This window comes from Miniopterus schreibersii (genome assembly GCF_964146895.1).
Source record: "Miniopterus schreibersii genome assembly, chromosome: 5".
Lineage (NCBI taxonomy): Eukaryota > Metazoa > Chordata > Mammalia > Chiroptera > Miniopteridae > Miniopterus > Miniopterus schreibersii.
In genome coordinates this window covers 4,323,271-4,339,792 of record NC_138106.1, presented here as the reverse complement: position 1 = coordinate 4,339,792, position 16,522 = coordinate 4,323,271, and the positions used below count along the sequence as shown (strand labels likewise).

The following is a 16,522-nucleotide window of genomic DNA, read 5'->3' as shown; positions in this document are numbered from 1 at the left end:
AGTTTGGTTGGCCCGACACATTCCCACTGACCCACAACGCCCTTGCTACACAGTGCGGATTTGTGGGTGAGCCCCGCTGGGCCCTCGAGTGGAAAATCGGGGTGCTGGGCAGTGTGCCTGCGCCGGCAGACTGCTGGCATCACGGGAATCCTGCAGATAAAGCAAATCGAGGCCTTTGTGTGAGAAGGACTGTGTTCAGCTCCCCGGCAGCAGAGTGCCAAACTGCTGAGGACGGGCTTACGGGCTTACGTGGGGCCTCGGAAACAATGCGAGAGGCGACCGCATGTCCTCTGGGAAGGGTCGCCCTTAAGGCCGCATTTCCTGCCGACCCCGGGGCTTTGCAAGGGTTTGACAAAAATTCCTGACTGGCCCTGATTTGTTTAGATAGTAGACAAAGATGATCTCAGGGATTGTGGCTCAGGCTCCCTAAATGCACACACCACACGCAGGGACACACAGACATACACAGGTGCATCAGCCTTCCCATGTATGACACACAGATACACAGACACACAGACACACACAGACACACAGCCAGCCTGGGGACCTGTCCTGACAACCATGGCACCCCCACACTTGTCCCTCTGTCCTTCCAGTTCCTTTAGCCCATTGCCCTCTTCACGGAGGACCCCGCCCTGAGCCCAAACTCAAGCTTACTGCCCCTCTGCCCCTCAGCTTGCGGACCCCTCGGGGAGCCCTCCTCTCTCGGCCTCAGGTTCACACGCTTGTGACGGCCCGACCCCCCCCCCCCCCAGGACGCAGTTTCCATGCAGGCAGCAGTGTCCCTCCCACCTGTGGGTGGCCTCAGTTCCCTTCATTCAGCAGGTGTCTGAATGAGGGGCACCCCTCTGGATTCAATGCATCTTCTTAGCTTCAGTAGACACACCTTTTTGTCTTTGATTTTTAGGAAATTTAACCCTTTCTCTTTGACCTGCAAAGCCTGCCAGACGCCCTGGCGGAAGGAGACGTGCCGGGCTGGGGCTGCCCTGGGTGTGCTGTGTCCCTGCAGCCAGCGCAGCTCTCTGGGCCTCGGCCGCCTTGGGGAGAGTGGGGACAGGGGAGGCTCCACCACCTTGCCTGCCCTCCTGCTCCCGCGTTGAGCCCCAACCCCGGGGGGACCTGCACTGAAGCTCCCTCCCCTCCGCCAAGCCAAGGGACCTGGGCAACCAGGCTAAACTTCTAACTGCACTTTCCTGGTCTATGAAATGGGGGTATGGGGACCCATCTGCCCTACAGGGTGTCGGCAGGAACCACCAGCTTGCCATCAGCATGGCCAGGCCAGCCTGGGGCAGGGGAGGCGGCCTCACCCCGAAGCACTGATTACCTGCACCCTAACGTGGCCCTTGCTGCCTGGCACCCTGGGGAATGACTCTCTGAAATTGTAGACTTGCAGGGCAAAGGCCGGCATTCCCAGGTTTGTCAGGACCCTTTGCCACCCAGCGGGTGCTCAGAAATGCAGCAGGAAGGGTTTGCTGGGGAGCACGCTGGCTGGAGGGGAGGTGTGTCAAGCAGGCTCTGAAATCCCCACTGTGAACACCGGTTCCCTCTCGGATGTGTCAGCTGCGATCCCGCTTAAACCCCAGGCAAGCCTGCCCTTTCCTTCCGCCGAAGTCCAGCGGCGAGAGATGAGGCTGCGGGATCCCTGGCGCTTCGAGGGGGCGTGAGCGCCACAGACGCGGTTAGAACGGGGAGGCGCGAAGACAAATAAGAAGGCTCTCCGCCTGGGTCGCCCATCACAAAGCCAGCCCGGTGGGGCATGGGAATGGCATTTTCCTTCGCTGTGGGTGGGTGTGAGCTAGAGGCCACGCTACTGAAAAACATCGAAAGCCTTACAACCGAGAAACATCGAAAGCCTAAAAACTGACGCGAGGCAGGTCCCCTCTGAGAACACATGCTGAGAGTGAGTGGACAGGGCTACAGAGAGAGAAGCCGAAAAAGAGCCAGGCCTTGCCAGTAACAGTGACAGCAGGGACGGGTCACAGCCTGACCGGTGCCTGGCTTCAGGGACGTCATGCCCGGGAGAGGACACGTTAGTGGGGTCGACACCAGGGTGAGCATATGGGGCAGAGCCGGGTGTGTGTGGGATCCATGCCTGTAAAAGTGAACTTGCCTGGCCGTCTAGATGCACATGGACCCCACGATAGGGCCCCCGGTGCTGGAGTGACGGGCACTTAAAAAAAATTTTGTTGTTAATCTTCACCTGAGGATATTGATTTTTATGGAGAGAGTGAAGGAAAGGGGCTGGAGAGAGAGAGATATCAACTTATGCCCCTGATGGCACCTGCAACCCAGGCACATACCCTTGACTGGGAATCGAACCTGCGACCCTTTGGTGGGTAGGCTCAGGCTCTAACCACTGGACCACACCAGCCAGGGCAACAGGTGCTTTTCATTGCTTGTATTTTCTCTTTCCTGAGATTTTTGCACATCTGCATAATTTTTGTTAGCAGGAAGAAGCAACAGAGGTAATTCTGCTTTGAACATTGATGAGCCCTCACCTAGTAGCTGTGGGGCTTGGGGGCCACTTGTCTAGCCTCTGTGCTTTAGTTCCCTCGTCTGTGACACGGGTGTGAGGGCCCACAGGTAGGGTGGCCGTGGGGTCCCACAGGACCAGGGAGGCAGACAGCTGACCTCCACTGTCCCCCTGGCGAGGGGTGGCAGGGGCCCTGCAGAGAGCTGCTCCTCGGGGAGGCCTGCTGGTCGGTGCCCGGGGCTGGTAGTGGTGGGCTCTCAGCCAGGGCCCTGTTTCTGCTGACTGGACGGCCTCTCTCATTAGCTCATGCAGGCATTAAATCCCCCTAATGCCTGCATTGTGTCCCAGGCGTATATAGGGAGGGCTCGTGCCCCGGCTCCCTACCGCGCTGCCCAGAGGCCCCTGCCTGAGTTGCCACCAGCCCGGGGAGCTGCAGTGCCCACGCCCGACATGGACATCGCCATCCAGCACCCCTGGTTCAAACGTGCCCTGGGCGCCTTCTACCCCAGCCGGCTGTTCGACCAGTTTTTCGGGGAGGGCCTCTTTGAGTACGACCTGCTGCCCTTCCTGTCCTCCACCGTGAGCCCCCACTACCGCCAGTCCCTCTTCCGCACCGCGCTGGACTCCGGCATCTCCGAGGTAAGGCCGCCGGTCGGGGCCTGGCGTGGCCGGAGGGCCAGCGGGATTGCTGAGGGCTGAGCTCTCGTCCTGTCGTGTGGAGTGGATGGCCGCGGTTGCGGGGCCACTTCTCCCCGCGCCCCAGTTCCTCCCTACACGCAGAGGCGGGGGCGCCCCCACAGCAGAGCCTCCCTTGCCTCCAGGGAGGGGCGGGAGGGGGAGCCGCTGGAGCCCGACGCTGTCTTTTCCTCCATCAGCTCATGACCCACATGTGGTGTGTAATGCACCAACCACATGCCGGAGGCCCCAAGAACAACCCAGCCAAGGCAAGTTCCCCGGCAGCCGCCAGCTGCGTGTTTAGCACTGTCCGGCTCCCCTTCTAGCAGGAAGGCTGGGTGGGGGGTGCTGCCCCACGTCCTGAGCGGAAGGCCTCCTGCCTGACGCCCCCTGCTGCCAGCAGAGATGAGGAGAGAGGGTTCGCCCCATGCCTGCCAGAGCCAGGCCCAAAGGGAAGGCAGCAAGAGCCACTGGTCTTCCCTTTCCCAGCCGGGATGGACCCCAGGTCCAGGGGCTGGAGGTGCTGGGTCTGCCCACTGTCTAAACACAGGGTCTGAGACATGCCCACCCACTCCAGCAGCCCAAAGTGCCTAAACAAACATGCTGAGTGAGTGAGGGGGGCGGATGAACATGCTCTGTGCGCAGTGCAGTTGGTGGTGAGCGTGTGGGCATCCGGCAAGGCCAGGCGATGCAAAGGGACAGGGCTCTGGGCTGTTGATGGAGAAATGAGAGGAAGCCAAGGAAGCAGCCTTAGTCCAAGTGCTGGGTCCACCCAGCCAGGCAACCAACTGACCTTACCCAACCAACCAACCAGCCAGCCAACCAACCTTATCCAACCAACCAATCAGCCAGCCAACCAACTGACCTTACCCAACCAACCAACCAGTCAACCAACCTTATCCAACCAACCAGCCAGCCAACCAACTGACCTTACCCAACCAACCAGCCAGTCAACCAATCTTATCCAACCAACCAACCAGCCAGCCAACCAGCTGACCTTACCCAACCAACCAACCAGTCAACCAACCTTATCCAACCAACCAACCAACCAACCAGCCAGCCAACCAACCAACCTTATCCAACCAACCAACCGGCCAACCTCTAACCAACCAGCCAACCAACCCACAACTGCTGCCCAGCCATAAACAGCCAGTCAGCCGTTTACCAGCCAGACATCAACAGACACCACCGCCTCACACCCCTAGTCTGGTTGTCAGCTGAGGGTCCACACAGCCCCTCGTCACTGGTTCCTGAGACTCTGTTCCCCTGGGTGTGTCTAAGGAGAGGTTAGAGCTGTGATCTGCAGTTTCTGTTCTGATAACTGGGGACAGAGCCACAGGTCACTCCACACCGGCCTCTCTGGCCAGCTGGGCAGGGCCAGCAAGCTCCCTCCCTGAGCCTCGGCCCTGCGGGAGACCCACATGAGTGTCTGGGTTTCAGGTGCGGTCTGACCGGGACAAGTTTGTCATCTTTCTGGACGTGAAACACTTCTCCCCGGAGGACCTGACGGTGAAGGTGCAGGAGGACTTCGTGGAGATCCACGGCAAGCACAATGAGAGGCAGGTGAGCCCTCGAACCCTGGCCCTTCTCCAGGAGGGGGCGCCCCGTCCACCTGAGCAGAACTGGCTCCCAGTGGTGGGAGGTGGCTCCTGAGCCCTCTGCAGGCCCAGCAGCCGGGTGAATGGCTGGGACTGTCCCCAGCTATGTCCAAATCACCTGCGTGATGGGATGGGTTTAGGAGGGACCCCTGAAATGCCAAGCGCCAAGGTGGCAAGCTCCGAGCCCACACAGGTTTCCACGTGAACCCAGCTCTGGAGGGCGGGCTGTGATGACAGCGTGGCTGACATTTATCGCTGCTCCAGACGCTTGGCGTGTGCTGACATGTTCGCCTCTCAGCAGCCCTTCACCACCGGTGCCCTTCCTGAGCCTCAGTGGTCTGTGGGGTCACAGACACAGGGAAACCCTGATCCAGGGCCAGGCGCAGAACCATCTGTGAGATTTCAGAGCGAAATTAGTCTGAATCGCCAACTCCTGGGCGGTGAGGGACCCAGGCAGGCCAGGGCAAACCTCAGCAGGGGCCCAGCTCTCCCTGCCGCCCGCCCTGGGCGAGCTCAGCGGTCCTTCCCCACGGGAGCTCTCCGGCCACCGCAGTAGTGGCGTTTCTGACGGCGCCTTCCCCTGACCCCGCCCAGGATGACCACGGCTACATCTCCCGCGAGTTCCACCGCCGCTACCGCCTGCCTGCCAACGTGGACCAGTCGGCTGTCTCCTGCTCCCTGTCTGCCGACGGCATGCTGACCTTCTCTGGCCCCAAGGTCCCGTCTGGCCTGGATTTGGGCCACAGCGAGCGCGCCATCCCCGTGTCGCGGGAGGAGAAGCCTAGCTCTGCACCCTCGTCCTAAGCTCCCCCTGGCCTCGGTTGCCACCCGCTGCTGCCCCTGTGACCCACCCATCAGGGGACCCTAGAAAGTGGGACATCTGTCTTCCTTCCCTTTCCTTGTTTTCATTTTCTTTCCTCTTCTCTGAAGGAGTGAGGGTTTGCGGGAGTAGCCCGGAGAGCCTGGGGCCTCGGTCCGAGGTGCTGCGGCCTCAGGGTGACCCAGATCCCAACACCAGCTAGATGTGGGAGTGACAGCCATCCCAGCTTCTTTGGGCAACAGTCCCGCCCTCCTGGGGGATGCAGGCCCCTCTCAACTCACTGAGTGGTCAGAAGAAGGACACCCCTGCTGAGCCATCTCTGGGTGACTCCCAGCCAAGTGCATCTGACCCATGGCAATGGACGCCTGTGTCAGGGCCGAGCTGTGTGCCTGCCCACGTGTCCTGGGGCCCTGAGGTCTGTCGATGGGAGGCCCCGTGTGCCTGGGCCCTCGGCAGCCGGCTCCTCTCAGACCACCCTCCCTCCTCCTTTCTCTCTGTAGTAGCTCTCTGGGCATCTGGCTGCCCATGACAGTGCAGCCCGTGGCAGTCAATAAAGAGCAGGTCACACAAGCAACTTGCCGTCTGGTGGCCCTACTGTCTCCATCGGGGAAGTGTGGAGAGTAGTGGAGAAGGGGAGCTGTGACTCAGAGTGGGGGTGTGAGGGGGGAGGGACACAGGGCTCCACCTGTTCCTGTCCTGTCTCTAAGTGACCGGTCACCTCCTCGCTCCCAGTCTCTCCACCCAGCTTCCCAGGAGGGAGAGGGTTTTCAAAACTTGGAGGGATGGAGGGAGGAAGAGGCGGGGGAGGTGGAAGGGAGACCATGAGGCTCCCTTCCCCAGCCCTCCTGGGAACCGGGTGCCAGGCGGGGCCTCCCTCTCCTGGCCCTGGCCTCCCTTCCCTTGGGGGCTTCTCTCCGGGCTCCCTTGGGTTGCATTTTAAGGATCCTGCCCCATTGGTTCCCACGGGATGAGACACAGCATCCAGGGTGGTCAGAACGTGCCCACCTCTAAGTGACACCATGCATTGGCTCCCCATGTGGAAGGCACCCCCTCAGGCTGCCTCCCCCTCCATGAAATAGGCACAGGGGTCCCCCAGGGCTTGTGGAGACCAGAGCTGATCACCCCCACCAAGAGCAGGTGCCCTCACTGCCCCAGACTCCCTGAGATGGGGAGGAGATGAGGCCTGGGAGCAGCAGCCTCGGGGGGGGTGGCTCAGCCAGGGCCTGACAGGGGCACAGTGACCACAGAGAGGTGAGGTGGTGGCCAGATGCGGCGTCGCCAGTGGACACTGTGGTCGGATGGGCACTGCCACAGTGGTCAGGCCGTGTAAAGGGCCCTCTCCAGGGGACTGGAGGTGGGGACACTGGACTCTGGTGGAGCCCAGCGGACAGCCCTCAGGGTGGTGCCCTGGGCGGTATTACAGTGTCACCCCTAACCTGTATGTCAGGAGGCACTGAGGAGGCCAGGGCAGTCCTGCCTTGCTGGCAACTTGCTGTGTGGCCTTGGGCAGGTTTATCAACCCTTCCGAGGATCAGATTCCTGTCCTCACCAGTTCAGGAGGGTGGTGGACTGGATGCTCTGCAGGGGTGGCCGGCCCACAGATGACCGCCTGCGAGTCCAACACTCGCCACCAGGTGGCAGCAGAGGCATTGCCTTGGCCACCGAGACCTCCCAGGCAGCAGCTTGTCACTAAGGTCACCTTCACCGGTCCAGACAGCCGGAAGCAGCAGCAACGCACATCTGCAGAGGGCCTAGTTGCTGCAGCTTGGCTGGCGATGCGCATTTCTGGGAGACCCACCGAACCCCAGGGAGTGGTGTCCAGTACGGGAGACTGGAACAGGGAGGCACAAAAAGCCACACAGGGAGCCAGTGGTATTTCTTTACAATAGCAGTTTTTGTTCCATTTACTGGTTTGTAAAGTCATTTTTAAAAGGAGAAGTCACTGTCTGGCAGATCAGCTCTGTGCCAGGGTCTCCCAGGTCTCCCTGTGCAGAATGACGTAGTACATCAGCCCTCCCTGCCACGGGCCTGCCTGCTCCCCCGGCCTCTCCTAGGAAGGCTCGGAGCAGCTTCCTGTCCTGTCCTGTCATGTCCACGAGGCCTGATACAGGTGGCAGGGTCACAGGGTCACGCAGGAGTGAGCTGAGGCCCAGAGCTTGTGCACACGTGTTAGACCACGGTTTGAAAGCGAAAGGCAACAAGGAGCCCAGGAGCTGAGGGACAGGCTGGGACAAGACATCCCAAGGGCAGGACGGCCTTCTCTGCAGGGCAGGCCTGTTAACCAACACCCATCTCAGCCTTCAGGATGGGAGGGGGCAGGAAAAGGGGAGCCCCACTCAGGCTGGGGGCTCAGAGGGGGGTGGCCTGGCCAAAGGCTGCAGACCCCATATGGCCCCCGATGGGGCCAGCTCCCTACCCATGGGTACCAGGCCGGGAGGCTCTGCTGTTGTGGGATTTCCTCCAAGATCTGGGACGGAGTTGTAGGGGCAGTGGAGGCGGTGGGCCCCACACCTGTGTGTGCAGGCTGCTGTCAGGAAAACAGAGCAGGATGGAAGATTTGCACATGTGCACCCATACACAAGCACACGCAGTGCAAGTGCAGCTCACATGCACACTCCAACACAAACACACAGGCATGCACAACACAGTACACACATGCACATGTGTACACACATGGCAACATATGCACACAGTACACGCACATGCACACAAGTGCACACATACACACACACACACCACACACATATACACACATACACACATATATACATGTGTTTGCACCCCCACCCCCGCAACAGCCAGGAGCAAGCTCTAGGCTGTATTTCCTGCCTCTCGTTGCACCGGCTTCCCTGTGTCTGACTTGGACTTGGACTTGAAAGCCACAATCATACACAGAGCTTTCCTACCCGTTTCTCCGCAGAGCTTTCATGCCAGGTGCTTCCAGAGAGAACTGCCATTCAGTGTTGCTCAGAGCACCCGATTACCCTCGGATGCTGGGGCTGGCAAGAGAGAGGGTGGGGCTGCTTGCTCAAGGGCATCCCAAGGTCACCAGGGAGGAGGGGCAGTGAGAAGCAGGGGTGGCTCGACATTCTGAGGAGCTGTCAGGAGCCAGTGAGCTCTTTGCCTTTACCCCACCAGGAGCCAGAAATTGATTTAAAAAAAAAACGGAGCTCAAAAGCACAGGTTTCCAAAGCCAGTGCTTCTTCAGACAGAGCCCTGCTGGCATTTAAGTAGGGGGGCGGGGAACGCTGCTGCAGATCGCATGGAGCTGGAAGGCCAGTCAGACCCAGAGGACCCAGGTGGGTGACGGAACTCCCCAGTCCGTGTCTGCAGGAGGGGCGAGGCCCCGTGCTGCCTGGCAATGGCTTGCAGACGTCACTGGAGGGGAGCGCAGTTCTCGGAGGGGCTGGAGGCCGATTTCCTCTGCCGCTGACAACAGTCGATGTTTGGGGGTCACTGCGCAGGGGTGTGCTGAGTGCCCACGCCTGGGCTCACCCACAGGAACGTACAGGGGGCTGCTGCTCTTCTCCTGTGTCCTGTGAAAATCCAAGTTAAATGAGTAGTCTGAGGACACGTGGCCTCTGAGGGGTGGCTGCCTGTGATCCCCAGCTGTCTCCTCCCGAGTCCGCCCTCACTCTCTGCCTGCCAGTTTCCGAGGCTGTAGTAACACGTGTTTTCTGGGATGGGCAGCCCTTGCCCTGCAGGCTGCATTGGTGTCCTGGGGTGACTGGGATGTATGAACACACACTTGGCAGCTTCAGACAACAGAAATTTATGTGGAGGCCAGAAGTCTGAAATCAAGGTGTGGGCAGGGCCAGGCTCCCTCCGAGGACTCTAGGGGAGGGGCCTTCCTGCCTCTCCCAGCTCCTGGTGCTTCTGGCATCCTTGGCTCGCGGCGGCATCACGCCCGCCTCAGCCTCCACGGTCACATGGACTCCTTCTTCCTGGGCACGTGTCTCTGTGGCTCTTCTCTTAGTAAGGACACCAGTCATCGGATTTAGGGCCCAGCCAGATAGTCCACGATGATCTCATCTCCATCCTGGCCTTAAATACATCTGCAAAGGCCCTTTTACCAAATGAAGTCACATTGGCAGGTCCTGTGGTTTGGAACTTAGACATGTCTTTTGGGGGGTCACTATTCCACCCACAACTAGGACTGACACCCCTAGGAGCACGGCCCTCACCTGCCAGGACACCTTCACGTACACCATTGTGCTTGTGGCTTGAAGGAAGCCTCAGAGATCGGCAGGCAGACGCCAGCCCATTTTATTTTATATTTTTAATTCTCACCCGAGGATATTTTTTCCATTGCTTTACAGAGAGAGTGGAAGGGGAGAAAGAGAGCGAGCGAGAGAGAGAGAAACATCGATGTGAGAGAGACACATCGATTGGTTGCCTCCTACATGTATCCCAACTGGGGCCAGGGATCGGGCCTGTAATGGAGGTACATGCCCTTGGCTGGAACTGAACCCGGGACCCTTCAGTCCTTGGGCTGATGCTCTAACCACTGAGCCAAACCAGCTAGAGCCCATTTTAAAGATGAAAAAAACTGAGGCCCAGGAATACAGAGTCAGAGGGAGGAGGCCTGGAGTGGGAGCTCTCAGCCATTGGGCAGGTAAACTGGGGTTGAACTCACCACCCGAGAGGCGAAGGGAAAGTTTCCCATGGTCCCTTTGTAGGAAAATTCTGTGAGTCCTTGATTTCATGGTAAATAAAAGTGAGCGGCTTGTGATGCACCTGATGAGCCCCCGCAAGACTGGCTGCCCCCGTGCTCTGTCACTGAGACAGGGCCTCTGGTCAAGCTGGGTCTGGACATGTCCACTGGAGGCAGTGTTGGGGGGGGGGCTGCTCTCCTCTTTGCAGTCTAACACGGGAAGGTCTGTGTTCCTGTTCTAGACGTTTCTATGGCAATCCACAGTTGTCTGCCCACAGATAACCCGACATCCAGGGTCCGTCAATGATTCACCTATTAACAGACTCACAGGGCAGCCACTGACCCGGCTCCATGCTACCACCTCAGGCACCCCAAATGCTACCACCCAGAACCAGGAGACATTGTGGGCGTCACTCAGGGGACAGGATGCACTGTCACCAGTCCAGGCTCCCGCCCTGCAGGCAGGATGGTCCTGGACCTCAAACCTTCCTCAGGGCAGCTGGCCCCAGGGCTACGCACAAAGGAAGCTTAGGCCAGGCTTTGGGAACCAGGAGAGCAGGGAGGCTAAAGGATGACCAGGGGCCGAGGGCGTCGGGGCAGGCAAGGGGGCTCTGGGTCCCCACTGGCCTTGGCAGCAGGGCACACTAGCCAGTTCCTAAGATGCCTCACCCTCAGCAGTGGGTGACAATTGAGCATCAGGATGGCCTCTAGCCTCCGGGTTAGGTCTGCTGACTGGCCTTTTCCAAGCAGCGTTGTCATCAGCCCAACTCCCCTCCAGCCCCCAATCTCCTGTTTTCTCAGACCTCAAAATGGGATGATAACAGGGCACCTCCTGTAGAGCGTTCCTGGCATCACAGGGCAGCCTGGGGGGGGACAGGGCTCACACACCCCCTGGCTGGAGCCCCGCCCCCACCTTGATGATCCTCCGGCAGGAGGTGGGGCAGGGCTGGGAGTGAGGGTGCTGGGGACTGGGGGTCCTGGGCTGACCAGGCTTCTGGCTCAGCTGCAGCTTGAGCCCAGGAGGCCCATCCTCTACCAGCCCCACCTTTCAGACACCAGGTGACATTTGGAAAGGACAAGGAATCTTCAAGGCCACGTCTGGCTGCTAAGAGGCAGAGAGGGGCATCGTGGGGACCACGCTGGGCTCTGGAACTCCTGAGTGGCCTAGTTCCTCAGGCCTCTGAACGTGGAGGGGGGGCGCTGGGTGACGTCAACCCTGGGCTTGGGGAGAAATCCCCTCGGCCCCTCCCAGTGGGGGTAGCGGGTAGGACTAGGCTGCAGCGAGGGGATTGCCCCAGACCCCCAAAGCTGCGAGGTAGGAAAGCCCCAACTAAGAAAAGGCAGGACTTCACCCCGCAGCTCCTCTGGCCACCCCTTCCCTGGGAATCCCGAGAGGGAAGCAGGCGGGGGAGCAGTTTCTTGTGGCCCTTGGGACCTAGGAGGACAGCAGCCACGCTGCAGCCCCCCCATTTCCTGCTTGGGCAGCCCCCCACTCTGGCCTCCCCTCTGCCCCCACCCCCACACTCCTGGGAAGTGGCTCCAGAGCTGAGCTTTGGGTAGAGGATGGGGGGGAGCAGGGCCCCTCAATTGTGGCCTGTCACCCAGAGGACAATGGGCTGTTAGCAGCTGGGTCACTCTGTGCTGCTGGCCCTTGTGAGAGGAGAGGTGGGGGCTGGGGCAGGAACTGGGGCACGGGGAGTGAGAGGGGCCAGAGGGTCTGGGTGAAGTCCTGGCTTGGGGTTTGGTCTCCTTGCCTCGGTTTCCCTATCTGTCAGATGGGGCTGTGGCACCAACCCTGTGGAGCCTCCTCCACCCTGGCCCCCCCAGTGCCCAGTCTCCACCCAGCAGCTGGAGTGGTTCCCCACCAGCTAAGAAGGGTCCCTTGCAATCCCCATTAACACATGGGCGCCCGCATGACGCTGGGAGGTGACACTACCAATCACAGGGGCATTTAGGTTAATTGGCAAGTTCTGGCAGGTCCCATCAGCCATTTAGTCTTGAGTATGAATTAGTGGAGGAGCCTGCTTTCTTTTTCTTCTAACACTTGGCTGGGTTAGGCAGGCTTGGAGAAATGGAACATTTTCTGGGTGGGAGAGAGAAAAGAGGAAGGTAGTTGGGGACAGACAGTCTTGGGGGGCATGTTGAAGTAGGGGTGGGGTGATTTGAGGACCTGGGGGTAGGAAGGAAAGGAGACAACATTTAGGAGATAGAAGGAGGGTGTTCCTGTTTCTGGATGTTTCTCAGGGGCAGACAGGGTAGAGCCGCTCCCCCAAGGGTAGAGCTGGATTTTCCACCCCCCTGCTCCGCGTGAGGAGCCCGAGGTGCTCCGGACTGAGACTGACGACCACTCGATGACAGTCAGGCGGATGAAAGGGTCTTGCTGGCTTCCCGTCTCGGTCCCTGCCTGCCCATTCTAACACACAGGACACACGGGGACCCCCCACTTGCAGCTGTGTCTACAACGCCCTTGATCACACACGATTCGACCTTCCCAACGACCTACAGCTGTGGTTCTCAAAGCGGATCTCGGCACCAGCAGCAGCAGTTTCTGAATCTGGGGCAGGCCCCCCAGACCTCCAGGTGGGACTGGTTGTCACAAACCCCAGGTGACTCTCTCCACTGGCCTCAGAACTCTGCCTGAGAAATGGGTGTTACTAGTGAATTTCCCAGAAGGGGAAAATCAGGGCTGAAGGGACAACTGGTCCCTGCAGCCGAGGTTCCCCGAGTGCTCAGAGATGCTGGCCCCTGGCCCCCCTTCACTCCCCGCCTGCTGCCCAGGTAAAGCCTCCCACAGGTGGTTCCCAGGAACAGAGAAACCACACCCGATCTCAGAGGGTGGGGGGCGTTTGTGGATCACATCCCTCAAAGTAGGTGACCTTGAGCAAGTCGGAGGTCATTATCAGCAGGAAGGCTGAAGCTGAGACTTACCAAGGAAGGAACCTGTTCAGGAGTCAACAGACACTTGAGCTGCACTTTTTTAAAAAGCAGAAGGGTGGCCCGGCCGGTGTGGCTCAGTGGCTGAGCATCCGCCTAGGAAACAAGAGGTCACGGTAGGATTCCCAGTCAGGGCACAGGCCTGGGTTGCAAGGCCGATCCCCAGTAGGGGGCGTGCAGGAGGCAGCCAGAGGCTCTCCCATCAATGTTTCTATTCCTCTCCCTTCCCCTCTCTCTAAAAATCAATGAAAACATATTTAAAAAAAGGGGAGGGGGAGGGTGATAACACTTAAATGGAGTTAGAACGTGACACCAAAAGCAGTGAGTTTAGTGAATTTCACCATTTTAAAATTCAATAAAATGTCCTCTGACGTGTTCTTTAGCTTGGTGTTAACCGACCCTGGTGGTTGGCACACGATTTCCAGGGAACCAGGCCCTCCCCTGCGCTATGGGGGCCGCGGCCAGGGTGCTGAGCCCAGGGCCTGGTCTCAGAGGGCACCTCTGCCTGCCAAGGCCACTGAAATAAGTCCCACCTGGCAGGGGTGACTCTTCTGCTGGGGACAGAGCTGGGACTTGCTTTTTTCCTTGCTGAGCAGGGATGTCCTGCCTTCGGGCCGGAGCCCTCGGGGTCCCAGATCTCTAAGGTTCTGCAGTCCCTTTCTGAAGCTGGTTCCAGGGCAGATGAAGGCAGGGCTGGGGTCTGGGAGGAGCGGGGGTGCAGTGGTGAGGCTAAGGGGACGGGTCACCCCAGGTTGGGCTGCGGGGCAGGAGGCACGGGGCCTGCAGTGGGGAACCAGCTTACAGAGATCCAGAGCCTCGACGCTGGAGCCAGCGACCTGACGTCCCTGAGAAGCCGCACCGACGACCCATTTTACAGCCCAGGAAACCGAGGCACCGCGGGAACCAGGCGGTGCCCGGGCGGAGGGGAGGCCTGGAGGGGGCGGCGACCGGGCGTGGACCCAGGACATTTCCTCACTGCCCGCAATGTGGCTTTTTCAGCGGCCGGGGAGGCCCGGAATGGCCTTGAGAAGGGGGCAGAGGGGCGGGCGGGGGCGCCTTCCCCCGCGGCTCCCCGCAGCCCCTTCGCCCACGGGCAGGGAGTGGGCGGCAGGCGTCAGCAGCGCCCCGTTTGCGCAGGTCCCTGGGGCGCGCCCCACAGCGGGGCAGGTGGCGGGGGCGGGCACCTGCCCTGCTGCCCTCGTGGCACCGCGCACCCCAGACCCAGCCATGTCCAAGGGTAGGAGGCGCGCCCCCTTCTAGCGCCCCCCCCCCCAGCGTCGTCCCTCCCCTGGCGGATTTCCCACATCCTGTCACTGCTCCCGGAGCCCTTGTCCCCACCCCCTGGCAGAGCAGCTCCTCCCTGTCAGCCGGCGGGGCAACTGGCTCCCTGGTAAGGTCACGACCCTGCCCGGAGGAAGGGCCCTACACACCGCGCCCGTATTTCATTGAATGTCACTGTGATACCGACTTGATAACCATGGTTCCAGGATGGGTGACCCTGAAAACAGCCCAGCCTGCGCCAACCCAGCGCCAGCACATGGCCAAGTTGTCTAGCCTCTCTGGGCCTCGGTCTCTCATCTGCCCAGAGGGAACCCCAATGCCCAGGTGTGGGGTGTGCTGGGGGACCCGTAGAACTGTGCAGGTCAGTGGTGACCAAGTAGGATGGGGTATTCCTAGGCAAGGAGAGAGGGGCACAGGTGGGAGGACGTTCTGGGGACCAGGCTTGGTTCTCCGGGCTCACCTGTGCCCCACTTGCCACAGAGACAGAGCTGCCATAACTTCCCCTGCCTTTCCTGCGCGTTCTGGGACCCCCGTGTCCCTAGGTCACAGTGTGGATACAGGTAACCTAGGACCCAAGGAGGCAGTGTGTGGGCTGACACCATTCCTGTAAACTAGTCCCTTACTCGTGCCCCATCCTCAGCCTCCTGCCAGCCTGGCCCAGACGAGGGTCTGTCAGTCCCGTGGACACAGTCACACACTGCGTGTTGCAAACCACCAGGAGGGGGGTTCTTTGCAGGAAAAGTGAAGTCATCTGATAGGGCCACTGGAGACCCAGGTTGTCACGGTCCATGCTGATGGTTGCTCAGCAAAGTTGCCACAGATCTGCCTTTGGGTCAACAACGCAGGGGCTGAAGGAGACTCACAAGCCTCTGACACGTGCAACATTTGTCAGTAGGAGCAGGTGGTGTCACACCTTCACGTCCTCTGTGGTGCCACCCGTGGGGTCTGGGGTCCTGTGTGTGTGCATGCATGTGCGCACACGTGTATTACCTCTGTGCACTTGTGCACACATACATGAATGACCATGCATGGTTATGTATGTGTGCATGCATTGTATACATCTCTACATGTGTGCCTATGTGCTTGCGTGCACGTGTGGATGTGTAGATGTGTGTGCATGCATCCCTTGGGTCAAAATGCACTTGTTCTACGACGGTGACGAGCCCTCCCTCAGAGCTCTGTGCCAGAGAGGCCGCAGCCTGGTTTCGCATGGAGTGTCCCCAGCCTGTGAGTCCCGCTTGGGGCCGAGCTGTTTCTGAGCGTGCTGTGAGCCCATGAGCAGAAGGCACCTTTGCTCAGTACACACAGGGCTTGAGCAGCTAGAGGGTGTGTGTTGGTCCCTGGGCACAGCTTACACTGCAAATAATGTGGTCTGTATTGGGGAGTCTAGTGGGTTCGTTCACTCAGTCATCTGATCATCCATCCACCAGGGACTTATTGAGCACTTACTGCATTGTGGGAGGGCCTGAGTGTGGGGAGGCAGATCCTTGTCCTTGGAAAATGCTCTGCTGGAGCAGGGAAGGATGTGGGGGAGGCAGGGACAGGTTGGGCATAAATGGAAAGATACAGCTAAGATGTGGAAATTGACACCTTAACCAGACCTGGGGTGCAAGTGGACCAGGGGCCTCCCAGCCTCCATTCCTGCAGCGGTCAGGGTAGCCCAGATTGTGTTGCGTAACAAACATGCCCTAAATCTCAGCGACTTTTGACAGCCTTGTTTCTGACCCTGGGGCCAGGGCTTCAATTCTCGTTGTCCCTGTCTGACCTCACAAGCGAGGCTTTGTGTACATCCCCTCATTTTCAGTACCTCTTCCTGAGAAAGGGATGCCTGCTGGTGTGAATCGGGTGAATGGGTGAGGAAGGGGGAAAGCGGCACCTGTTGGGCTCCTGCTCCAATCCAGTGCCACGCGGGGCACTTGGTTGTATTATCTCCTTCATTTGCCACAGCCCTGGGACATGGTGGTCACTGTGGCTATTTTGGGGAGAGAGAAATGGGATGGAGGGACATTCTTTGAAGCATCAGCTATGGGAAAAGCATAGCAGGACCCTTGTGACTTCAATTGAGGGAAACTGACCCAACCCCCATG

General features: G+C 59.6%; 1 protein-coding gene across 3 annotated transcripts; it reads left to right on the top strand.

Annotated features, from left to right (window-relative positions):
• Nucleotides 1-2,801: 2,801 nt before the first annotated feature.
• On the top strand, nt 2,802-5,550 carry CRYAA (crystallin alpha A; the record flags this gene model as incomplete). 3 transcript variants are annotated; one of them, XM_081138494.1, is made up of 4 exons in its annotated part: nt 2,924-3,112; nt 3,349-3,417; nt 4,589-4,711; nt 5,341-5,550. In XM_081138494.1, 4 exons carry the CDS (start codon nt 2,924-2,926, stop codon nt 5,548-5,550), a joined length of 591 nt encoding a protein of 196 aa, XP_080994620.1. The 3 variants fall into 3 exon arrangements, with proteins under 3 accessions (XP_080994618.1, XP_080994620.1, XP_080994619.1); XM_081138493.1 differs by having other exon boundaries at nt 3,349-3,435; XM_081138492.1 differs by lacking the exon at nt 3,349-3,417 and having other exon boundaries at nt 2,802-3,112.
• Nucleotides 5,551-16,522: the final 10,972 nt, after the last annotated feature.